Genomic DNA, 26,996 nt, shown 5'->3' with positions numbered 1-26,996 from the left:
TATTTGCAAAGGCTGTGATTAGAAATAAAGACTAAACATAGCTTTTCTTTGCCATAATAATAAACAAATTGAGGGACAAGCTCAAATTTACTGGCAGTCACAGCAAAATCTCAGACAAAATGTTTTAACTTCTTTTTCTAAATTGAAATGGCACATACCCATTTATGAATGCTGACATTCATGGTGCAACCATGCTAGCAACAGCATCAGAAATAACACAGCAGAATGTGTTGGGAGCTGCTGTAAGAGTGAGGTGATTACAGTGCTGTTTTGTCCTGCCCATGCATGCCAGTGGAGGAGGTACAGTCAACCTCATGTACCAGCAACTGACAGCCCAACAGATGGGGACTGCTTCCATCTGGACAGAGATATTGTATGGTCCTATTCAAACTGCATTGCTTCCCAATTGGATTTGAGAGGTATACATAGTACACATATTCCTATGGACACAAAGGTATGTATAGTATTAACCATCATAGCTGCAGGTATGTTCCAGTGACCCACATGAATCCTATACCAGTTCCATGAAATTATGCTGCATGCAGAGCAGTATGTCTGGCCCCTGAGAGCAGCAGATGACAGAGTCAACACCATGCAGATCTTTTATGATACAGCTCCTTTCCCTGAGGTCATTTAAGCCACAGATTGGTCCAGGTAACCATCATGGCCTCCCCTTGTCCAGAGAGCCTGAGATACAGCCACTCCTTGAAATGCCACACCGTGGTGGTCCACAATGTCAGTGAACTATTTATAATATGTCCATGTGCTATCTAGGCAGTTCATATGATTCACACATTCTGCAAAGGTTTGATCTATACTGAAGGGTTTTGTAAGGGGACTTCCCACTGGGTTACCTGGTCCGTAAGTGCACAAATATGCTAGACAGAGAGGTCTATATACAATGCTAGCATGCCTATTGGGAGCAGGCCACATATAGCATATTGATTAATTAGAGTTGCAGGTGATGATGGATATGTTCTTGAACTTTTGTTGATGACCTCAGTATGGAACCCTCAAACACCACAGGAAATGGCCTATAACACCAACATGCAGAATCCCCAAAATTAGTGGAGTGGGACACTTGCAATGCTTGAATACCACCATCAGGGCAACATTAATATTGTGCAGACATCTGCAGCAAGATGCTTGTGGCTTGTGCCATGTGTATGGTATTGTGCAAATAAATGGATCAGCAGTTGAACATCATGGCAGTGTCTTGCCACACAAGTTGTAACAGCAGAAGGGCAGAGTGAAGATTCAGGAAAGAGCATGTAGCAGCTGAACCACAGCTAAGGCAGAGGTGGATACAGTGTGCTGCAGTAGTGGCAAGGAGGTGAAGTCTGGTCCACAACTATGAGTCGTAACACAGACAACACAGAATAAAATGATATATGCAGTCTCACACCCAGGCTATGCAGGACAGCACATGGACAGCACATGGACTGGATATGTTTTGCATTAGACATCATTATATCTACACAGGTTAGGAAGTGGGGAGGACACAGTCATCATCACTGGTACAGGTGAGGGGACACAGTGACAGATGACCACCATCACTGTAACTTTGCATGCTGTTGTACTGCAGGGGCACATTTCACTTTAGGGCAGGGTAAGCTGCACAGCCTAGCCAGCATGTGAACCAGCTGGCTAAATGTTTTGAGCATTGCAGTAGTTTTCCTAGAAAGTAATTCTGCAATCTTATGAGAAATCTCTGATGTTCCACTAATATATAAAACAGTTCCCACCAGGCAAACTCTTCTCTGGTATTCCTTGAGTTTCTCTCTGTTTCTCTCTTTCTTAAAAAGGCCAAGATTTTCACAAAACCACTTTGCTCTATTGTTTGGAGTAAACTGCCATACAGTGTAGCAGTGAGACTGATAAATGCATCCTATAAGACCCAATGGTAAAACAATGTTTAACCTTTGACATCATCAGTATTCCAAGAATTCACTAGCAAATAATTATCGATGCCATGCTTCTATAATTATAGAAGTGGACAAAATAAGGACAAAGTTCCTTTTTTTAATTGACCATAGACTGAAGATAATAAAACTGTGCTTAGACCAAGAGATGGTTCCACTTATAGTATACTGAGAATGACCTCCTTTACGAATATCAGATCTACACCATGATCATTCTCATAGTTTGTAGAGGTAAACCACATGAGCAAATCCCAAACTATCTATATGAGAAAAAAAAAACACTGTGTTAAGAACCCTGATTAGTAACTGACTGAAAGGCTGAAGTCACCCACAGTCAAGGATTTCTACTCAAAACTCATTGACCCATATGAAAATTCTATGACAAATAAAAAGTCTTATGAATTATACTGATTTCAACAATATTCAAAGAAAATAAACTTTTTTATTTAAAAAGGTGAAAATAAAAAATGAGAGGAGCCATCATCAAAGTAATGGTGTGGTACATGGAGCACAGAGGTCACACTCCAATATTCAAAAAAATCCTGAGTGGTACGCAATCTGACCTTAACAATTGTTAAACAACACTGCTAATGTTGGTAAGGTCACGTCTAGTGCCAGGCCATAACATCTGTCAGTACTATCCAGCAAATTACAGCAGAAGAACAAAAAAATATGTTTATTTATTTATTTATTATTTATTTATTGACATTTGGTGTTTGGGAAAGTCTGACTGAGTCAGAGGCCCATCTTCAGCTGAGGTCTGTGGAGAAAAGCTCCAGACATTAACAAAATACAATCATAAAGTACAATAATAAAGTACATCGTTTTTTTTAAAGTAGGAACAATGACAAGATATTAAAATAAAACATATATGGTGTAGCCATATATTAGTAGTACAAACTTACATATGATCATAATTAAGGCTTCCTTGGTTTGCATATATGAGATAAGTCACATTTGTGAGTGCTTTGGAGAGATCAAGCTCAATCCAATCAGATTTGTTAAAATTAGCATGCAGCCAATGGAGCTTTTGATATGTAAGTAATAGGGTAGGTGTTTAGCAAGGAGTTTATTATTGGGAGAAGTAGATGAATATAGATGTAGTGGAAGAGGCAGGGTGTTAGGTGAGAGAGAGGAATTAGTGTGAGGAAGTTAGATGAGGAAGCATTATAGAAATAGTTATGGTGAGAGGTAAGGAAGAGGTGGGTGAAAGAATCTATGCTAGATATAAGGGAGACATTTTTGAAGAGAAAAATGTAGGAAAGAAAGGGGGTGTTATGAAAGTAGGGGAAGATAAAGAGGTAGGAGTTAATAATTATAAGAAAGATACTAGGTCAGCTGGTTGTTGCATGGCAGCAAGAACAGTTTTGGGAGTTGAAGCAGATGTCTTCAAGTGTAAGTTTGAAGATCCTGAGGTATTCGATGGCACTAATTTTTTTATGGTAGGGTATTCCATAGTTTAGCAATGGCATAAGAGTGAAGGCATTGTCCTGCTCTTTTGGTAGGTTTATGCACTTGTAGAAGTAATTTGTTAGTGGAGTGGAGATTTCTGGATGAAGTATAGGGCTGTAAGATCGTTTTTAATGCTGGGCAGCTGTCAAGTTTACATATTATTTTATGAGCTAGAGAGAGTTGTGCTAAGTTTAGATATTGAGGGAATTCAATTTAGTTTTTTGAGGGCTAAACATTGGTGGGTATGGTTTGGTAGACCAGTTGTGAATTTGGCAATTTTGTGATAACATTATTGTAGTTTGTTCTTTAAGGTTATGTGAAGATTTGTAAGAATAGAGGCTCCATAAATGGGGGAGAGGAGTAGAAGGGTATTGGCTAGTGTAGTTTTGGTGGAAGCATCCATTCAGTGTTTGTGCCTATAAAGTTTGCCAAGTTTGATGTGTGTTTTCTTGATTGAGTTAAGTATGTGTTGTTTGAAGGTAAGTTTTGTGTCTATTGTGATGCCTAGGAGTTTTGTATGAGTTACAATATCAATTTGAGTTTTGTTTTGTGACTATATCTTGAATTCAAATGGGAGTAATTTTTGAGAGAACAGCAGAAGCTTAGTTTTGTTTGAGTTGAGCAGTAGTTGAGCTTTGTTTAGCCATGTTTTGATGGAGGTAAAGGCTTTTTGTGTGATAGTTGTTGGTGTGGATTGTTGGATGTAGAAATAATAGTGGAATCATCTGTGTATTGGATGAGTGTACTTTGGAGGGAGGTAGAGTGAAGATTGTTAATGAATATATTGAAGAGCAGGGGTCCTAAAATGGACGCTTGGGGAACTCCAGTGCTGTTTAATTGGTATGTGGATAGGCTAGATTGCCATTTGATACACTGTTGCCTGTCAGGCAACTGAAGAACTATTTTTGGGTAGTTTGGAAGCAACCTATTTTAGGGAGTTCTTGTAGCAGTTTTGAACGAGACACTGTGTCAAAGGCCTTTGATAGTTCTAGTAAGATTACTGATGTAAATTGGCCCTTTTCCAAAGCTTTGTAAACAGTGTCAGTGAATGATAAGTAGTGCTGTAATGGTGCTTTGTGCAGGCTGAAAACCATATTGCGTAGATGTTAGGAGATTATTAGCTCAGAGACATTTCATTAGTTGTAGGTGTATATTTTTTCTAGACGTTTAGATCGGAGGGAGAGGATAGAAATGAGTCTATAGTTAGATAGCTCTTTGTTTTGTCCTTCTTTGTGCAATGGGGTAATAACAGATTTTTTCCAGAGTTTGGGGACGTAGGACCTATTGATCAAAATACTGACTGGCTATGCTATTGCATCTGAGGCTAGTTTAGGTATTCAGATGGGAAGTTGTCAGCAGAGAGGGATCAGGGTTTTAGTTTACTAAGAAGCTTTTGTACGAGTGAGGTAGGAACAGATTGACAAGAGAAAGTGGTTGTTGAGGGTGAGGTAGGAACAGATTGAAGAGAAAAAGTGGTTGTTCAGTGTGTGGCTATGTAGGGTTAGCTGCAAGAGGTGGAGGAGTTAAAAATTTGGTTAATATTTCCGGATTCTGTCAGGGTTAGGTCCTCAGTGGTGTTGGAGCTGATGTTAGGGGACGAAAGGTTAATAAGTTTTTGTATGGTACCTATGAAGTGAGAGGTAAACAAGTCAGCTATTTAAGATGGTGTTTTATCTAGGGCTGGTGAGGGGTTTTGAGATGTCCCAGGAGAAAGAAATGTTGATATAGATTTCCAAAATTTTTTAGGATTGTTGGTTTGACAGGTTAGTTGCTGTGCAAAATAATTTTTCTTGTCAGCTATCATTAGTTTTTTTTGCTTGATTGCATAGTTGCTTGTATTTTAGATGGTCGAGTTCATTTTTGTTTTTTTGCCAAACATTCCAGGCTTGGTCTCTAGTTAGTAGTAATTGTTTAGTAGCTTTTGTAAACCAAAGAGAAAGATTTGTTTTAGTCCTTTTAATTTGGAGAGGAGCTAAACTATTGAGAATCTCTAGGAAAGTTTTATTGAAATGACTTATAGCGTTGTCTAGTGGTAGTGTTTTTAAGGGGTCCATTTTATGGCTTTTAGGATACTGTTGAAAAGATGTTGGTTAAATATAGTTAGCTTTTAGAAATTCTGTAGTTGTGGTATATAGGTGTACAGGTCAGATTTCTTTAGGTGTAGGTTGGAGAGTGGTTACTTAGGCTCTTTGTAAGAGTACTGGAATTGCAGTAATTAAGTTGGTTGTTAACTAGTATCCAGTCTATTATTGTCCCTGGTTCATTATTTTTGTGCATTCTGGTAGGACTGATGATTAGTTGTGTGAAGCCATGAAGGTATATATTATCTGTTGGGGGGAGTGGAAATCATATTTTGGCAATTAATGTTAGTATCGCTGATTATAATAGCTACATTAGAGATATCAGTGGAGGCCCAAGAGAGAAAGTCTTCAAGAGTTGGTATATTTTGTCCTGGGGTATATAAATTATTCATATACATATTTGTTTAGAGTTGTTCACATGCATGGATGCTATGAGTACTTCTGCGCTACCAAAGGAAGGGATGGGTTTTGAAAGAGGGGTGAGTGACAAATTGGAATTATAGATTAGTGCTACCCCACCTCTTTTCTTAAGTGTTCTATCACTTCTTAAAATGTAGTGGCCTGGGGGGAAAATTTCAGGGTCCTGAATATATGGCTTTTACCAAGTCTCAGTGACCACTACTATATCTGGGGAGTGGAGTGCTAGCCATGCATGAAATTTAGTGATTTTGTTCCATAAACTACATACATTTAGTGTTATTAGTAGCATTTCCTTGGTGAAGGAAGTTTGTGAAGAGGTGCGTGAGTGTATAGGTACAGGGCTGGGGTGAATATCTCCACAGTGTAAAAGTTTAAGGAGCTGGAATTTGATATGTTGAATAAGGCTAGCATTGTCTGCTTGCCTGTAGGGTTTATGTGGCATTAATTTTATTTTGTTAGGTGTAGGGAAGTAGTGGAATTTGGTAAAGTGAGTTATGTTATGATCAATTAAGTAGGGATAGAGGTTGTAGAAACTATATACCTGGGTGACCAGAGATAAGGCTTAAGTGAAATTTTTATAGGTGTTGGTGCTAGTGTACATTGAGGTGAAGTGGCTTGTAGTAGTATACATTGGAGGGCAAGTAGTGACATTAAGAAGATAAAGTGGTGTGGGAGGTGAACCATACTTAAGCTTTATTTTGGCTAGAGAAGGTAAATATATAATTAGGTGGAATGAGGAAATGGAAAAAGAGGTAAAACAGAATAAGTTATGGACTATTTGGAGGAGTTGTGAGTATAACTGTGTATAGTATGTAAAGAGAAAGTCTAGACCTATATGGAAATGGCTCTGGTATGGGTGTGGTGAGGGTGGAGCTTAGAGTGTATGTGTCTATTGGTCAATAATGATTAGTGAATGGAGGTATGGCTACAGCTTAGGTAATTGAAAGAGGCTGGGTGGGAATCGGGGTAGGGTAGGGTAGGGGAGTGGAATGAGCCATAGCATAGTGAGGGCAAAAAGAGGAGGTTGGACCTGGATCATCAAAAGGAGTGAGTTGGGCCTGGATCATGATTAAAGGTGCCCTTAGAAATAATCAACAGCTAAGAAAAACCTAGTGTGGTAAAAATACAATTTGTAAATTAGACTGAAAGGAATATAGAGTTTGTGGTGTATAGTAAGGCTATAGGACAGAAAGATCTAAGCTGGGAATATACTGGTATAAGGTAGGGGGACAGGAGATGAGTCACTAAGTTATTTAGACCTAGAAGACTTTGTGAGAGAAAAAAGTAAAGTTTGGGTTAGGTCAGTAGGTGAAAAATACAGAATAATTGGACTAGTGTACTACTGCAGAGTAGGTGTAATGGCTGAGAGGCATGCGAGATGGAAGTGCGGGGAGATAACATTAAAGGTAATGACTACAGAAAGAATAGTGGTAGAGATGGGAAAATGTGCAGATTGGGTAGGATTAATGCCAGACCGGATAGTACGTGGAGGTGGTGGGGGACACCAAAGTGTCCGGTGATGTGGAGCAGGTGACTACAGCTAACAGATTTAACAACAAATATAACCACTACAAATGGCACATATTTTGTTGAACAAAATAAGATGAACATGAGCAGATCCCAAGTTTATCAGGACTTTCAGGAAATCCAGAGGGACTTGAGTTTGCATGGTAGGTGAAGCTTGCAGGGTTAAGAAGAGAAGATGGACTTGTGACCTATGTTGAGAGGAGAGAGATGGAAGGTTACATAGCTAAGAGTATGTTAATAGATATGTAATTATGTAGCAGTTAGAAGAAAACAGCGAGATAGTGCACAACAGGTAGAGTAGAAGTTGAGTACAAGTGGCAAGAAATGGGTGTTAGACATAGGTAGTCAGGTAAGGAGAGTCAGAGAACAAGATAAGAGTAATACAGGGAGAATGGAAGCAATATATAGTCACAATATGAAGTGCGGTATGATAGAGAAACACAATTCTATCTACTGCAGTTAAAAAAACACTGATAAATATGTAATGGCATTCTCATGCTCTTTGTAAGAGTTATACAATGCTCCACGTACAATTCACACTGGCAAGTTACTACCCTATGCAAACAAATAAGTCTATTCATCACAGCTGCATTAAGCTACATTTCAGTTCAGTAACATTCCTGGAGCACTTTTGGTAGGTACACATTATAGTCTAGATTATAAGTGAGGTGACTTGTAGCAATGCTGTTTTATAGGCACATATTGTACAATAAATGAATTAGCAGTTGTACAGCAAATTACTTCTGTACCTAAAGAATGAGATTGCATGAATCATAACACAGTATACAGTACAAAATGATGTTTTACATGTGGTTAGTATGAATTTCTTGCTATTAAAACCTACAGACAGCGATTGCACTTCAAAAGAAACGTATCCTAACACCAGCAGTAGGACAGGGAAAGATGGTGTGGGATGCTAGTCAAAGGATTTTAAACCAACAAGGCATGATGGGAGGTAATGGAAGGGCAAATATCTATTGACTGGGATTACCAGCTTTACCAGAAATTGTAAATGGACCTGGATCATGTTAGAAGGTGCTGATGGAAACAATCAGCAGCTAAGAAAAACATAGTGTGTTTCTGCACTGTCTGTACCTGTAATATGCCCCTTCTTCCTCAAACAAAATTAGTTACTAGAATAACAAGATGTGTTAGCATCCATTTTCTAAAGGATACAAACTCTGAAATTCAAATGTATGCCATTATTTAGTGACTTCAATCCTCAGTGGTTTGTCTGAAAACTTCAGATTTTATGAGGAACAGACCAAAAATATGAAGCAATAATGTGGATATCCTGAAAAAATCTAGACAGTTGAGAGGTATACAGGTATGATAAGGTAACTGTGAACATAATGGACTGCATTATGCTACTTGCCTTGGCAGCACTCGCTAAGTGTTTTACAGCTTTGAAAGCCAGGAAAAAACTTAGTGATTTTTCCCCTATAAGTAGAAGTACACGGAGCAGATAAAGCACCATGCACTACAAACAATTATGATCATGTCACCAATCATAACCTTACATTATGTGTTTTTGACATGGATGCCAAGAAATTCACCTTGAGCTTTGGTCTTCAGTTGAATTTCATGGCATCTATCCATGTCTCGAATAGACAACAAGCAGGTTATGATCGACAACCTGCTCATAATCCACTAGGTCTGTACCATTTGCCATAATGTGTATCTTGGTAGTAGGAAGCTGTGAGAAGTAACTATAGCCTCAGTGACAGTCTTCAGCTTATTATGTGGGATCTTCAGGAATTGTCAGGCAATCTAAATGCTATAATCCTCCAACACTTGGATATGCCACAGGGCCACCTCACAGCAGGGTGTGCCTGCTCACAAGGAGCTTAAACCACTTCAACCTGACTCCTTTCAACACAAAAGAGCAGTCATTGTACTTCATGGTCCCCCAGTTGATAAGACATTCATTCGATCAAAGAAAGAGTGATCCCAGCTATCATGTAAAGGAACCTCATTACTGCTGCTTGTGTCTGTGAATTCATTGTAACCATAAGTGGGGATGGGAGACATAGACTGCCCTGAAAATTGTCAGCTTCATCTGGGACTCAGGTCTCATCTCACCACCACAGTCCAGTACAACACCTGCAGTGCTGCTGTTGCTGCTGGTGTCTCAGTCCACTAGTCAGTCATTCAGTCTCTGCTACCCTCACTCATAATCAGCATGCAAAAGATTTAAACTCTTTCATCTTGTGTAATTGCCTTTCTATTAATGGATAGTGCAATATACTCTTTTGTAGGCGATAATAATGACCTCTAATTTGGAGGTGTTGATTTTCCTCCCAACAGCTTCATATTCAGTAACAGATCACTCCAGTGCATGTTGGAGATTATAGTCACTTAAGGCTAATAGGAAAACATCATCAACAACAAAAAACATGTACATCTTGTGTCTCAAAAATGGATACTCTCCAAATGTTGACTGCATCTTGGTAACATTTTCATGAAGTTCACAAGCATGAAGGTAGACAAGACACCCTTGATGGAGACCTACGCTCCTTCCAAATATATTCGGCTTTAATGCTGAGAATGTGGACCCAAATCTCACTCGAGAAATATAGAGGTCAAACAGTGTATGGCAGCAGTCCTAAGACCCCATGCTACTGTAGCAGCTCCAACATGGCAGGCCAAGATATAGGGTCATATGTCTTCTACATGTAAAAAATACAAGCGAGCAGTACTAGTGAACTCCCATTACCCACTGAATATCTATGCAAGGACATATAGTTGCTCCACCATTCCAGGACTACGACAAAATCTGCATTGCTCTTTCTGAATCAGAGATTCAGCTATTGGATGAGTTTTCCTTTTCTGCATTCTGGAATATGTTTTCTGAGAGAGGCCAGAAATGTGATCTCTGTATAACTGTGAACACACACACTCTCCCTCTTTTTGAAAATTTGAACCACTATTCCAGTTTTCCAAATAAGAGGTACTGTCCCAGAATTCCATATAACATTGAAAAGGTATGTTAACCATGATACTCCAACAATGCCCAGTACTTTGAACAATTCTAAGTAGATTTCATCCTGCACCTTGCCACTATGAAAATGTTCAATCACAACACTGACCTCACCTACTGATGTGAATCCCGTTTCACCAACTGCTTCTAGGACTCCTGCTCAGATGAAGTCCTGTCCATTGGGTTCAGAGAAGATTAGTAACTACATTAAAACAATACTTAATTCAAAAGCAAAAAGCAAAAAAGAAATGCTTATCAAAATCCACTGGACTTTGTAGATATTCTGGTCTTGAAAAAAAAAACAAGTGGATCAAGTAGCTACACTACTCTTATAAATAAGGAAATGTGATTTTAAAGTCTATTTAGTGGTTAATATCCAGGGCTGAGGTTCATAAATATAGTCTGAAATTGCATAGGGCTGTTACATGGTAAAGACTATGTACTAAAGCCCTTAGCAGTTCATAAACATGTTCCAACTCACCACAGTATCTACATACATTACTTTGTACCTGGAGCAGTCTAGGTACACAAGTAGGTGTACAAATTAAGACCTGCAGCATTGTACACAATTCAAAACTGCATGAATTGTGGAGAATATCATGTAGGAAAGCTGTGCATGTCAGCTACAACATCAGCATTCAATCAGTGTACTGCCCACTAATTTGTAGTATAATGTATACATGCTATGGAGTCACACAGTGACATTCTGAGCACAGCAACCCTACATGAATAAAACCACTATGTGCCCCCACACAGTGATGTAATCAAGATCCCACAAAAAAGGAACATCCTTCCAACAGATGACTTCATTTGTATAAGCTTTTGTGGGGTTTTCTTCATTCAGAAGCTATTGGAAGTAATCCTTCCACTTTCTATTGTTGCCTTGTGGACTGGTAGGCAGATTCTTGCTGGTATCTCTTTGAAAGATATCTGGTAAGTTCATTGGTGAATACAAAGCAAACTGCCCTGATGGGCCATTTTAAGCCTAGACAATAACTCAAATTCAGAATCAAACCCTTTATCCTACATCTATGAGGTGAAGATTTGAACCATTATGCCAAACCTACCCCCTATTGTCTTAATCTTTCTGCATTTGGCTTGCAATCTTCTAGTTTCTTTGTGAATCTGCTGAGTTATTTTCCAGAAGCTGGAAGAGTGCCTCTGATGCCTTGTTTTTTGCTATTGAGACTCATTGTTAGCTAACCAGTATTCCTTCTTAATTTGGTCTGCCTTTTCTATCTCCCATTTTTTCATGGTCTTCTTTCTTTTGTTGGCTTCCAGGACTTCTGCATTCCACAGCCATTTTCCTTATGTACCTTATTTCCATACTGGCTTGATCACAGATGTGTTCTATCATCTTCATATATGGTGTTATGAGACATTGCCATTGTTCTTCAACTCAGCCTATTTCCTCATCTTCCTGAGGTATTAGAGCCCTAAATATTTATTTGACTCTTTTGCTTTCATTACAGTCAACTTCCAGATCTTCAGCCTAGTCTCTGTTGACTTTGGAGCCTTCTCTGACCATTGCTTGCAGCTGGTTGTGACCTGGAGTAGTTTGTGCTTAACTCTGATTCTACCACAATGCCCTTTTCCTTAGTAGAAGGAAGCATGACTGAATTATATGCTGTCCACTCTTGTTCTTGTGACTGTCTCTCTTGCTGCACCATTTGTTGGTCACCATCAAGCCATTTGCCAGATAGAAATCAAGAATGGTGTCTCCTTCTTCATTCCTGTTGCCCTGTCCATATGGATTGAGGAAGTGCTTCTTATCTTGATCTGTCTGTCTGTATATCCCAAAATGAGCATTTAGATCCCCCATTATCAACAACAACTCATATTACTAGATTTACAATATATTTTGATAAATACAATTTTTTAGTCCTTGGTAAGTCTGGAACAGGCCATTTCCCTCTCTGGATTCTTCAGAGTTCCTTGATATCTCGAGAAGCATGGATTCATAGGTTCATAGGTAATTACTAGGATTGAAGTTAATGGTACCACTGAGGAGCCTAGCCCAAATTTGCAGTTGTTCCAAGCACTGTCTGGTTAAGTGACTTGCTTAAGGCCACACAGTAGGCAAATGAGAGCTGTGAGTATCAAACCCAGTTCCACGGGAAATCTACATCTCACAGCCTTAACCCTCTATGCCAAATTTCAGGCAGTTGGTCTTCTTTTGAGGCCTTATTTGCTGCACTACAGCATTGTTTGGACTTCAGTCATCATCATCTCTATCTCTCTCTCTCTCTCTCCCACTCCTGACATTCTCACTTCTAACCACCACAGTTTTATTAGTTTCTAGTTTCATTCAACTGGTTTGTAACATATCTGGTTGTTCTTCCTCCTGGACCTCTGGCTTTGAAATTTCACTCTTATTTTGTGCATATATTTGTGATAATCCTTCAACAGCTTTCTGCCACCCCCATGAACAATACAGGATCTCTGTTCAGATACTTTGCCAGCAACTTCATCGACCATCTCTGGGCTTCCTTTCACTTTGTATTCTTACTTTGCATTCATCCTGTAAATCTTGAAGTCTTTTATAGTTTATAGCAGTGGTGCACAAACTTTTTGTGGGGATGGCCACTACACGAATTCTTAATGCATCTGCGGGCCACTTCAAAACATAGTAAGTCATTATGAGTTAACACTAGGTACAGGTGACTGCCATTTTTACTTAAGACAGCAGTCATGAACTTTCCTGTTTCCTACATCAACATTGCATTTAACTTTATTCTGGCTTGCAGCCATGACTTATTACAAATTCTTGCAGAAAGTTACTACTGTTTACAAACTACAAGTTATAAGCAACAAAGTATAGTTACTTCCGCAGCTAAAATTAGAGGTGTGCGCAACTGCAGTCAATTAGGTAAGGAAGCACGTGCTGGAATGTTTGCGTGACTGGAGTAAGGCTTAGCATTTTTTTCACATTTTTTTTAAAATTTTGATTACTCTCTGGGGGCTGGATGGTGTTGCGTCGAGGGCTGGATTTGGCCCTGGGGCTGGACTTTGTGCAACTCTGGTTTATAGTCTTGAAATTATTATGTTCTGACTTTTTCTGAATTTCCTTTACAGTCAACTATTTTTCAGGCAGTATAGCAGGAGAACATAATTTCTTTTTCAACCTTCTGCCTATCAGCTTTGAGATGTAAGAGAGACTGAGCCCCTGAAAATAAGTATTCATTCCAAAACTACAAAATAACGATCATCATATCATTTGCAGCAGCTGTTTCTCATGAGAGTTTTCACTGTTTAGATAATTTTCCTATTTGACCACAGGACTGGAGATAACATGGACTGGGTGTTGTTAACTCTCACCCTTGCACAAGTTTTCTGAATTCCTAACCTTCCCATGCAAAGTGACTTGTTCATTTGACCACCACACTTCTGATTAGTTTTCTTCCATATCTTCAGACACCTCAGGACCAGTCTGTTAAGATTGTCTTTTTCCAAAAGTCTGGTTGCAATGAAATTACTTAAAAACTGACAAAGATGCCAGTAATTATAGACCTGACATTTTCTTCTTTTTTTTGTATACTTTTTTTTTTGTTTCCAGATATGCTCACAATCACAATGTACATGCTGTGTATGAAAAGAATCTGCAAGAAAACTTTTCTCTCTCGGTTGGTGAACTTTTCCATCCATTACCACTTTGCAGGGTCTATGGCAAGCACTGTACATCTGTGGGTTAATGAGTGTGTCAGGCAATTTGTAGAAATCATCCACCTGGAAAAGTGGCTTCTTTCTACCCATTTTGGAGCAGTTTATCAGGTCACTATACTGCTGTCCACAATCTACATTTTTAGACTCTGCTGCGCTGATTATGGGATCCTTCTACCCCTTCCTGCTTCTAGTTGCCCCATGTACTGGTATGCACACACCCTGTTATACCTCTCCTCCTTACAATGTACTGCCATGTTTACCACTGTGTACCAAAAGTCGCTGTGCCCCTTGTGTCTTATACACACAAGGGCAGCTAGACATGATAGTGGCATGCCATTGTGCACTGCTCCCACTCACACATATGCTATGATATATGTTTTACTGTTCCCACCACTCACCACAGGTATTGATTATACTGTATTCATTACCTGCTGAGCTCTCTACGTTCCATATTTTTATGTCTGCTTCCAGGAAGTTGTTATATAAACCCTAGTATTCTACAAATTTTTGCTTATAAGCATTCTCATGCAAAGTGGCACTCATGCTTTGTTTCACATTAATAACAGCACTGCAGTACAGTAGCTATGCTAATGAGCCAGTTTGGGCCCCTGTGTCTGAATCCCATCCAAATCCAAATTGCAATGCAGTACCCAGCTTAGCTCAGCATAACTCTAGTGAAGCATGTGACCTGCATGCTCATGCACACAGTATGTGTGCACCCATTGTATCATTGTATTGCACATGGAAATGTTGGTAATACTTTGTTTCTGTGCTACACTGCACATCATGTGATGTCAGAATGTGTAGTCTTATTGTCTAGCCTGTGTATTCATTAATGCAAAGTGTAGTAATTTATGTTCATTTATTTTGTCATAAATGCCTTTTGATCATAATGACTTATTTAAATGTTAACCATCTGTAAAGACCACATCAAACTAATCTTATAAGATTAGTTAATATTCATTATTCATAGGTTCATAGTTAAGTACTAGGCTACATGCCCTTGCAGGGAATTTTAAGCCTAGCTAATTTCCTTTTCTTGCATGAATTAGCCTATCTTGTCTGGAGTTAGACTGGCCTTACCCATCTCATGGTTGTTAATATATTACCCGTAGTGAAAATAACTGGGATCATACCATAGATAATTTGAGGAGACACATGCATAGGGTAAAACATTTTGGAGTTGTTTCTGTCCATTAGTAGTACAGATGGTAGTCCTGGAGTAAATTGTCTGTTTTCCATCCATAGATCCAAGTTGCACTTGAATATGGACAGGAGTGAGCTTTGTTTTATGGGCTGGGGAGTTTGTTCCAGAGCATTGGTATCCTCTGTGAGATATACCTATCTCTTCAAGCCATTTTGTCGATGCTGCAGAAGAGATTTTGATTCCTGGACCAGGTATTCCTGATGCCATTTGACTTGCTGATGTGCAGTAAATCCATCAGTATTAGGTTGGAGGATGGCTTTTTTGCCAGGCATATGTCACATTAATAGTCTATAAGATACAGAGGGGTCTATATTATAAAACTGAAAACCCTTTTGAGCGAATATCATAACAGTGACACATATAGCCTGAACCGCAAATATGCCGAACCCCCCTAAACCGCGAAATTTAAAATCTCGAATCGCCATAGTCGGCCAACCCCATCGCCCACCACATACTACCTACCCAAACATAATAAATAAACTATATACATACACTAACCAAACCCTACTTCTAACCCTACACTAAACCTTACATACATTACTCTCTATGCACTTACCTTAACCTGCACCCTAACCCTAAGGTCCGTAACTATTGCACACTTACCTTATGGAGCTATAACGCAGATGAGCCAACCATGACAAATCGACATTTCAGATTTCACAGTTATGGACGTTCGCCATTTCCATAGTTCGCGCAATATGTGTCGCTCTTTTCCCCCTTGCTCAAACGGATCTTCGGGCTTCTAATAAAGACCCGATACAGAGTATAGTGACAGGGCATTGAGTCAGTCCATGTAAGACATACTGTTTAGGCCTTGTTTCCTTTTAATAGGGTATCTCTGTGGACATTCCATATGTTGCCAAAGGGAGAATTATACTCAATAATTGGCTTAATGAGGGGTGAGTAAAGGGGGATAATGACATCCCTAGATCTACACACAGTCGCTTTGTTTATTCAGTGACTAGCTTGTGGTGATTGAGTGCAGGCATATATAAGCAGTTCATAACTAAAGAAGAATATATTAAACATTGCAGACATACAAAAGTAGTTCAGAATTAAAGAATATTTTGCATGTCTGTACTGACTATTCATGTTTAAAAAGCACTACACAGTTAAGAAATGCATACTCACACTTGCATGTCACGAAAGCAGTTGATACACAACATGGATTTTTTTTCGGTGGAGAACATAATGTAAGATTCCTCATGAAGAGCTGCAATACAGATTAAAAAAACGTTGGCCTTAAGTAATGAATACTTTTAAATCAGTAGGCATTCCTCTCTACTTCATCCAGCCATCCTTTCAGTATTCACAATCTAACATGCTTACCTCTCGATGGTTCTTGGAAAATTAACAGTTTTGTGACAGTCAATAAAAAGACTACCCAGACTATCACTTGAATGTAAAAAACTAATGGAATTTTCTATAAGACTTTTTTGTTGTTGCTTTAATTTTCAAAAAGCATTCATTTCCTGTAATGTACTTTATTCAAACTTGCTATTTTGATCTCGCAGTTACTCTTATTACTGCAGCAACTGCACATATAATACAGTCTTTACATTCAAGGCTCTACATATTCATACATATTCCATATTTTCCAAATTTCCTGCAATTAGTTTGCTACAAAAATGTACTACAAATTCTGTTTAAGAATAGTTGCCTGAATTTCTAAACTGTCTTTACTGCTTCCCATGTACAGTTGAAAAAAGCAGATTGTTTTCAGAAATGTTATGTACAGTATTTATTTGTTCATTTATTTATTCGTTTATTTATTTACTCATTTTTCTCTAAAGAAAAATGCTCCTGTTCTCTCCAGTCTATCAGTAGAAGCAAATAAATTCCATAGAAATTTCAGAGGCTATCTCCTGGAACAACGTTAACAATATTAGTCAAAGTATTCGGTAATAAAAAAGTTACATCTGCTACAATGTCTGATTTTCAATGGTTCAGTATAAAGCAGAGTCTATATCTCAGCAAAGCAATGTAGCAATGATTTTTACCCAGACTTTTAAAATATTATCGTTGCCAAATGCCCATAAGTATAATTTGTATAACAGACGTGAATAAATACTCATGCTTCTCTATTACAAGGCAACAACATGAGTTATTCCATTTGGGGTTGCAGAGTGAAATTCATTACTTGCCTTTTCAAATGATTATAAATAAAATTTCAGCAGAAGGCCTTTGTTTTCTAAGTATTACTTGGTGAGGATCCTACTTCTAGTATTAGCTTGTATTGTCAGACAATATTAATAACAGAATATGACTCTTGCAAATTATAGTTGTTGTGTCTTTCGGCTTTTACCAGTTAGGGGTCGCCGCAGCGGAACTCCGGTCCACTAATGATTGGCAGTAGATTTTTACGTACCGAGTTGCCAGCTCTGATGCACAACCTTCAATGAAGGTACGCCCATTCACGCATGTCTCCACACAGAAGACGCTTTAGCTGAGAATCGAACAGGACAACGTCTTACTGTGAGGCGACAACGCTACCGCAGCACCACCACCACAGTTCTACTCTTACAAAATTATAGTAATTCTACCTTATTAATCTGTAATATTTTTGATGCAAGTAAGAATGTGCAATCATTAAAAGAATAGATGTAACTTAGCAATAAATTGCAGAAAAATGTCAAAAGAGAACCATGCAGGGGGAGGCAGAGAAATTATAAAGTCCTGTAAATAGGCCTTATTTTTATACTACAGTATTTTTTTAGCTTTTATTAGTTAAACAGATTCAGAACCTTTTCAGCAATGACTATGGCCAATGACCCCCACACACACACACACACACACACACACTTATATACATATATATATATATATATATATATATATATATATATATATATATATATATATATATTTTAGCCAAAGCCATAAGGCATTTCAGTGAGAGGGGATTGTTTATGGTTATTGGCTGACTGGGGTCACCTGGACTACAGCTTAGACTAAGCACCTCATTGGTTCTTTTGAGCTTTTTTTAAAGTTGTCTCAGGTTTCAACTTTCTGTTACCTAAGAAGTTAAGTTTGTGAGTGTTTCTGCCATTTCACATTGAGCTAATCAAAGGAAGGACACCGAGCAAACTCGGATCTATAATATATAACATTAAGTATCCTGTTTTTTTTTTTGCTTATTTTTTGAGTTATTTATAGCACTTTGTCTACTGCATACTTTTCTAGCTAGTTTCACTGTGTGTGAGGTATCAACTGGAAATTGTCCACTTTTATTACGCATCTGTTTGGGTTGTTTGATTCTGATAACTTGTTTGCAGTTAAAAGCTTTCTCTAGAGGCTCCTTTGTTTAAAATTTCATTTAAAGGCTCACTGCTGCTTTTCTGCTGTGAGAAACATTTCTGCAGTAATTTGATCTGGGACACTCCTCCCAGTCTAGTGTTATTGCCTCATTCTACCTAATACAAGGAGAACATTTGAGAAGGCCAATCCACTTAGTTTCTGCTCCTCCTTTCTCTCTTTCCACTTAAAAAAAAAAAAATTCTAAGCTTGTCTCCTGCCTTTCCTGTGGGTAGTCTAGTCTGGATACAGATTTGCTGTGTCCAGGACAGTTTGTGGGCTTCTGAGCCCCCAAGCCTTTCCGTGTTGGAGGGAAGCCTTCTAGCTTAATTTTGTTTCTTAGAACTAGCCAGTTTTTTAGTTTCAGCACTCAAGTCTGTTTCTTTGAGCTCAGCACTTGTTCAGAACTCGTTGTAAGCACTAAATAAGCTACACATTACTACAGCACTCAACTTTCATCACTTGTCTAGAGGGAAACAGTTTCTAGTACTTAACAAATAAGCACCTGTCCAGGCATGTCTAAGGGTCAGCTCCTAGTGTTTTCTCCTGTCGACCTGATGAATCTGGACATCTTGGGGCAATGCAGCAATTGCCTCATGTACACAGACAACCCTCTCTGCCTACCACCCAACACTACAAGCTGTGAGAGATGCACTTATATAGCCAAACTGGAAGCAAAGCTCTCTTCACCCAAGACTGGACTAGACAGTCAACAGGAGAAGGTAAACACTTGCACCACACCACACTCATCACATAGTCCCTCAAAACCTACACCACCAAAACACACACATAGAAACACAAAACACACACCTACATTCATGGAGGCTCTCAGTAAAAACCTGCCCAAGCAGCAGGGACCTCCAAAGTAGAAACACAAGCAACCTCCACCCCCCAACACAACCCAAATGACACATAGCCCACAAACTCAGTGTGCCACTCAACCACAGCCCATAAGGCATACCAACGTACCCAACACTCTAGTCATAGGTGATTCTATAGTCAGGCACACTGATGTTCCATTCACCAGGCTAAACAAGGAGAATGTTACTGTCAGCTGCCTGTCAGGTGCCAGGATCCGCCACGTAACGCATGCACTCAGGTCACTCCACAACAAGTACAAATATGACTCTGTCATTGTCCATGTTGGTGTGAATGACCTAAGACGTACCTCCCTGGACTACATGAAAAGGGACATGGAGGAGCTGTCTGATCTTGTAGCCCAGGCAGGTATGACCCTAGCCCTGAGTAGCATCCTGCCATCACTCAGAATGATACCACAGTACAAGGACAAAATGATTGACCTCAACAATTGGCTAAGCTTCTGGTGTCATTCTAAGGGGATCCAGTATCTGTCTGCCTGGGATTACATGATTGACAAACCACAATGCTTTGCCAGAGATGGCCTGCACCTGTCACCCCTGGAATTTCGGATACTGGCTAAGGCTCTAGCCACCCCTATAGTGCCTTTTTAGGCAAGGTTCAAATGACAAATTCACCACCGTAACAGGTACACGCAAGCAGAATCTGAGGGTATTGCTACTCAGTGCTAGAAGTCTAAACCTCAAAATGCACTCACTCAAGGCACTCCTTAAAATGGAGAACATTGACATCTGTGCAGTGACAGAGACCTGGCTCAAGGCTCCAGAGAGTACCCCTGCATTACCAGGCTATAATTCATACCACACCTTTCGGCCACCTAACCTGGACCGAAACACTAAAGACGGAGGTGTGTCCATATTCATTAAGGATATCCACACCTCCAGGCTAGTTGCTCAGCATAATGCATCTGAGATTATCCAAGTGCAACTAACTCTGGGCAAGACCGCAATCCAAATTGTAGCTTGCTACAGATCCCCCACCATGCATGATACACAGGAAAATATTAGGGTACAACCTAACACCCTAATAATGGGCGATTTCAACTACCCCACCATTAACTGGGAAAACTACTCATGTACCAACTCTTGTGCTCAGCATTTTCTGGAATTCATAAATTCCAATGCCTTGGATCAACTTATCCACACCCCCATCAGGGGCAGCAATATCCTAGACCTGGTTATTACCAACATGGGCAACTGGTGCTCCACACCAGAGGTCAATTCCTCGTTGGTCAGATCCGACCACAAGCTAATCACCCAAGACATCCATATCCCTCCCCCACCCCCCCACCCCCCCACCCCCGTTAGGGAAACCACCGTACAAAATTTCTCCAAAGCCAACTTCATGCTTTTTAAGACAGAAGTGGCAAACTTCACGACACCCATGCTGACGGACAATAGAGGTATGACTGCTGCATCCTACACAAATGCACTTTATAAGCACTTACACAAATGCATAGATTGTGCAATCCCTAACAGAACCAAGATGCTGTCCTCCAAAAAAAGGAAGCCAATCTGGTGGTCCCCTGCCATAAACAAACTCTAAAACAGAAGAAAAGAGCAAAATCCCATGATTGGAGGAACTCCCTGGTCAGCCTCAGTAAGAAGCTGAGATCCCTCATAAAATCCTCCAAAGCTAGTTATGAAAACAAAATCGCCACTGATTCTAAAGACAACCACAAAGCATTCTATAGCTATGTCAAGAATCTCAATGGCAACACTCAGATCTGCTCTGAGTTACAGCACAATGGCACTAAATATACAGAACCAACTGATATTGCCAACATCCTGGCAGATAGGTTCAGTGCTAACTTTACTCCCCTGTCATCCCCTAAAGGACCCATCTCTATACCAGAAGAATGCAAAGTTCCTGTAATCACAGCTGAACAGGTAAAAAACACACTCTCCAAAACCAAGAACACAGCATCCATGGGACCTGATGACATCCCAGCCTGCGTTCTACATGAACTACAGAACGAACTAGCACTCCACCTAAGTGCCATGTTCAGTCATAGCCTCACCTCAGGCTATGTGCCCACTAAATGGTGCACAGCGAAGGTTATCCCACTCCCCAAAGGGGGACCCACCATTGACCCCGGAAACTACTGCCCCATTAGCCTGACAAGCCTGGTCTGCAAGGCTATGGAATGTATCATCATGGAACTTATAAACAATGACACTGGTAACCTCCAAACTCAGGACCCCACCCAGTTTGGGTTTGTAAAAGGCAGATCATGTCTCCTAAACCTGATAGACTTCTTTGAAGCAGTCACCAAAGTCGTAGATGAGGGTAAGGTGGTTCACACAGCCTATCTAGATCTCGCCAAGGCTTTCGACACCATCCCCCGCTCTGGAATTATAGATAAACTCACTAAACTAGATATAAATCCCTATGTCACAAGATGGGTTGCCAACTGTCTCACTGATAGAACCCATACTGTGAAAGTAGCAGACTCCAAATCCAACTTCAGACCAGTGACAAGTGGAGTACCACAGGGTTCAGTCCAGGGTCCTCTCCTGCTTGGTATCTACTTCTCTGAAGTACAGGCTAACACAGAAGGTCTTTGGCTGATGAATTTCACAGATGACTGCAAACTAGGAACCATAATCAAAACTCCAAAAGATGTGGACATCCTACAAAAGGGCCAAGGACAGATGCCTGGTGTCAAAGCCATGGCCTCAAGCTCACTGCCAAAAAGTGCATTGTCATCCTTTTTGGTAAAAACTCTGTACCCATAAACTACCACATAGGTGGTAGTCTACTTAACACCGAAAGTGTGATAAGAGACCTTGGGACACAGGTGGACAGTAGTCCCTCCTTTGATAATCACATCGCCACAGTAGTCAGGAAATCCTTCTACATGGCAAACCTCATCACAAAAAGTTTCTCATCCAGGAAAAAAGAGGTCATTGTTCCCCTTTGTTCATCACTCATTAGACCCATTATAGAGTACAATGCCCCTTTTGGTATGTACCTCACAAGACATCTACAACAACTGGAAAAATGCAGAAATACCTCACAAAGAGGATTACCAGCCTCAAACAGATGCCCTACGCAGACCGTCTCATAAAATCTGCAACTTTACTCCATCGCATATTGCCTACTCAGAGGCGATCTCTGCCTAACACACAAAGCTATGTCAAATCCAGAGCTTTTGGACATGCCCCACTTAAAGAAATCCGAATCCCTCTGAGCTACACGCTCTAAGGACCTAAACCTTGTCACCACAATAAACAGAACATGCTGGAGGTATAGATTCCTGTCCCAGAGACTTCCCATACTCTAGAACAAACTACCTATCTATTGCAAACAAAGCTCCTCATTAGCATTCTTCAAGAAAAATTTTGATAATTGGATGGGAGATAGGAAATTCATCCCGGGGATCACTTCTGTGGCTCTGCTCGACAGTGGCACAGGAAAATATTTTTCTTGGGTGGCGAAAGTCAGGGTACCTTTTGGCTAGGCTTATATAGGCCCTAGGGCCAATAGCCTAGTACCTACCTATGAACCTATATATATATATATATATATATATATATATATATATATATATTCACTTCATAACACTGAAAGCTCAAAACACTGAAACCAAAACACTGAAACTTCAAAATCTTAAAAACTCAAAACACTGAATCTAAAAACACTGAAAACACATATCATATATATACTGAGTTTAAACAACATAAATCATAGCACTTTCCACCAAGTGTAAACAGGGGGGCAAGTCCCAATGCCCCCCACACCCCCTGCTACTTATATATATCAGCTCCAAGATTGCACTTCACTACACTAAGTGCAATCTTGGAGTTGATATATTTAAGTAGCAGGGGGTTTGGGGGGGTGCAAGGGAGCTTTCCCCCCTGCTTACACTTGGTGGAAAATGCTATGATTTATGTTGTTTAAACTCAGTATATGTATGATATGTGTTTTCAGTGTTTTGAGTTTCAGTGTTTTGAGTTTTCAGTGTTTTGAAGTTTCAGTGTTTTGGTCTTCTATATTATGAATTTTTCTCATTTTCAGTGTTTTGAGTTTTCAGTGTTATGAAGTGAATATATATATATATATATATATATATATATATATATATATATATTATAGGATTACATGACAAATGGTCAGTGGAACTATCATCAAAACCTGTTCTGTCAATATTGCTCATTATTAGCGCCCAATCCAACAAACTGCAAATAAATAAAATGAGGTGCTACAGTCTCCGGTTATCCTTCCTTTGGTTTTAACAGTTTTCAGTGTTCTTGTATTTCTTCAAACTGCAAATATACTCACAATATTTTTCAGTCAGTTGTCAAGTAAAGGATTTCAAATCACAAATTGTTTAGAAATTGCAAAGATAGCAAACTTTTATTTAATAAAAAATAACATCCTATGAAAAGGATCAAAAACTCCTTCTATGTGGCACATCTCATTACCAAGGGTTTTGCATCCAGGAAGAAAGAGGTCATCATTTCTCTCTACTCTTCCCTCATTAGGTCAGTGATTGAGTATAATGCCTCATTTGGCATGTACCTCACTAGACACATGCAACAGCTGGAAAGGCCACAGAAGTACCTCATGAAGAGGATTCTAGGCCTTAAACACATGTCCTACATGGACAGACTCAAAAAACTCCAGCTATTCTCTGTCTCATATCGTCTACTAAGAGGCGATCTTTGCTTGACTTACAAAGCAATGTCTGACCCAGCTCTGGTAGAAATGCTACATCTAGAGAAATCCCAATCCCTCCACACCACACGCTCCAGAGACCTCAACCTCATTACCACAATCAACAGAACATGCTGGAAGGACAGATTCATAACCCAGAGACTGCCCATGCTCTGGAATACACTTCCCATACATGTCAAGCAGAGCATCTTAATGACCCTCTTCAAGAGAAATCTTGATGAGCGGATGGGAAATAGAAAGTTCACCCCGGGGATCACTCCAGTAGCTCTACTTGATAGAGGCTCTGGGAACTAACGTCGGGTGGCATGATGTCAGGGCACTTCTATTGGCTAGGCTTGTAAAGACTCCAGGGCCATTAGCCTAGTACACACCTATGAACCTATGAAACTTCAGCAGTCTAGTTGATAACCAAATTACTATCTAGTTCAACATTTCCTGAAACAGTTTCAGTCTTATTTATTTTATTTCTATGCTTCTTTTCACTTTTCCTTTGTAGTGGACTCCAAAGGGGCAAAAAACCATAGCAGTAGACACATTAACAGGTGGCAAATCAGGAGATTCCACATCTGTATAGTATTAGAAGCCAGTTCAGATGTGGAGTCCATATTTTTAAGTACAGAATGCCACAAGGGATCCCTTTTACATTTATATTTGCCCCTATTACAATTCTCACTTTGCATACAAAGCACAATCTCCTTTTTTTCACGTGAAATCTATGCGATTGATACAGTCATTAATGTCCTTTTATATGCATTAATTGTCTGCCCTCTAACTCTCTGTCCAGTAATTTCATGTCACTTCTGTATTTTAAAAATAAGTCATTAAAGCACAGCTCCATTGACAATGTAAGTAATTTCTCTGTGGTCGATAACACTGCACCATCAACAGATGTAATCCGGCACTCATAAGGTTCAATTAAACAGTCAACAAACAACTGGTACCCAGTTCAACATAGACACATAACTGCTTAGACATCATACCTTTTGCAGGGTATGCCTTTAGGGTTTTCAAGATTGTATAGGTTCATAGGTTCATAGGATGACACTAGGCTATTGGCTCGGAGACCCTTATAAGCCTAGCCAAGAATTTCGCCCATGTTCCCTCAAAGTCAGCACCTGTTTCCTCTGTCCAGCAGGGACAGAGCTGGGATCCCACGGTTATATTTTCTGTTTCCCATCCAGTCGTCCAGGTTCCTGTTAAAGTGGGCTAGAGAGGTACTCTGCTTGACATGGCGAGGGAGTCTATTCCACAGATGGGGGAGTCTTTGGGACATAAATCTATCCCACCAACAAGTTCTATTAATGTCACAGACCAGGTTAAGGCCTTGCATGTGGGTTGCTTGGGTGGAGTTTGTCTTATGGATGTGCAGCAACTCCATAAATGCTGGGTCTGAAATGGCCTTGTATGCCAGACACAGGTCACCTCTGAGCAGTCTGAGTAGAGGGACAGGGCTTTTAGCCTATCTGTATGAGATAGGTGTTGGAAACCCTGGATTTTCCCGGTCAGGAACCTCTGTGGTCTCTCCAACTGCTGCCCTATGTGCTTGGCAAGGTACATGCCGAAGGGGGCATTGTACTCGATAATAGGTCTGATAAGTGAGGAGTACAGGGATGTTATGACCTCCTTGTTCCTGTATGAAATATCCTTATTTATGAGGTGGACCACATAGAAAGCCTTCTGTACAATGGAGGCAATGTGGTGGTCAAAAATCAGGTTGCTATCAACCTGGGTACTCAAGTCACGACTGATTGCATGCTTAGTACGTTGTTATTAATGTGATAATTAGTGGGATGACATTTTCCCCAAAGGATTTGAAAACACCTCCTGAATAGTTGAATACTGACTTCTTCCACTGATGCTTAAGAATGAGTTGAACCCTATTTATAATGTTCAAGTACTTTATCTATCTATCTATCTATATATATATATATATATATATATATATATATGTGTGTGTGTGTGTGTGTGTGTACATATATATATATATATATATATATATATATATATATATATATATATATAAAATCGACTGTATTTAATGTCGGACCAAGAACACCAACAAAATACATTCTAACATGCATAATTTCATGCAAATGATTAAATATTCACCAAAAATAGATTGACAGAGGAAAATTATTTCCTTTCCTAATCTGAACACTAAACTCCCCCATAACACTAGCCACAGTTTATTGGAAGGTTTTTGATTAAGGTAAATTGTAGGGTTAGGGTGGGGGGAAGGACAGTTCTAGTTAGAGTTAACACCCATTACTAAGGTGGGCAGGGGGTCTCCCTAAACATAACACTTCCACTACACAAGCACACACACAAACACAAACTAGCAACACTACATGTATCCCCTTATCTAACTCTAAAATGCACATATTCACACACATACATGCTTACCCTATCCCTCACCTAACTCCAGCCTTAACCCTAACTCACTAACACAAGCACAAACACTTTAACCCCCTCCAATCCTATTCATCTGTCCCAATAAAACACACCATCAACATGTGGACCACTTGGCTATCCATTCCATTGATATTAAATACCCACCCTGCATAAATACACGTTCACCAAAATGTAAGAGGCTCATATATATATATATATATATATATATATATATATATATATATATATATATATATATATACACAAATATATATATAGGGTCTATGTCATATAATCGAACTTCCAAAATTTCGAACACCATATGTTCAAACTTGGAAGTTTGAAACATGACAGCATCGAAACCTCAGAACAGAGAATTTTTTTCCAAGGAAATAATTTGCTGTTCCGAAAAACACACACACAACACAGGCACACCAAAAAACTAATAAACCTACACTACACCTTACATACACAACTATCTATGCACTAACCTTAACCCA

General features: G+C 39.5%; 1 protein-coding gene across 1 annotated transcript in view; it reads right to left on the bottom strand.

Moving 5' to 3' along the window:
- The window catches only part of RNF207 (ring finger protein 207), a 1,144,530-nt gene that overhangs the window by 812,775 nt on the left and 304,759 nt on the right, over positions 1-26,996 (bottom strand). Inside the window, exon 4 of the mRNA XM_044063578.1 lies at positions 16,384-16,465. Within this exon, the coding sequence (XP_043919513.1) occupies positions 16,384-16,465 (82 nt within the window). The remainder of the gene's footprint in view (positions 1-16,383; positions 16,466-26,996) is intronic.

The sequence above is a fragment of the Protopterus annectens genome, chromosome 2.part1 (assembly GCF_019279795.1).
Source record: "Protopterus annectens isolate FY-2018-M chromosome 2.part1, PAN1.0, whole genome shotgun sequence".
Classification (NCBI taxonomy): Eukaryota; Metazoa; Chordata; order Ceratodontiformes; family Protopteridae; genus Protopterus; species Protopterus annectens.
The sequence above is the reverse complement of the archived record's forward strand: the minus strand, read 5'-3'. Positions and strand labels throughout refer to the sequence as shown.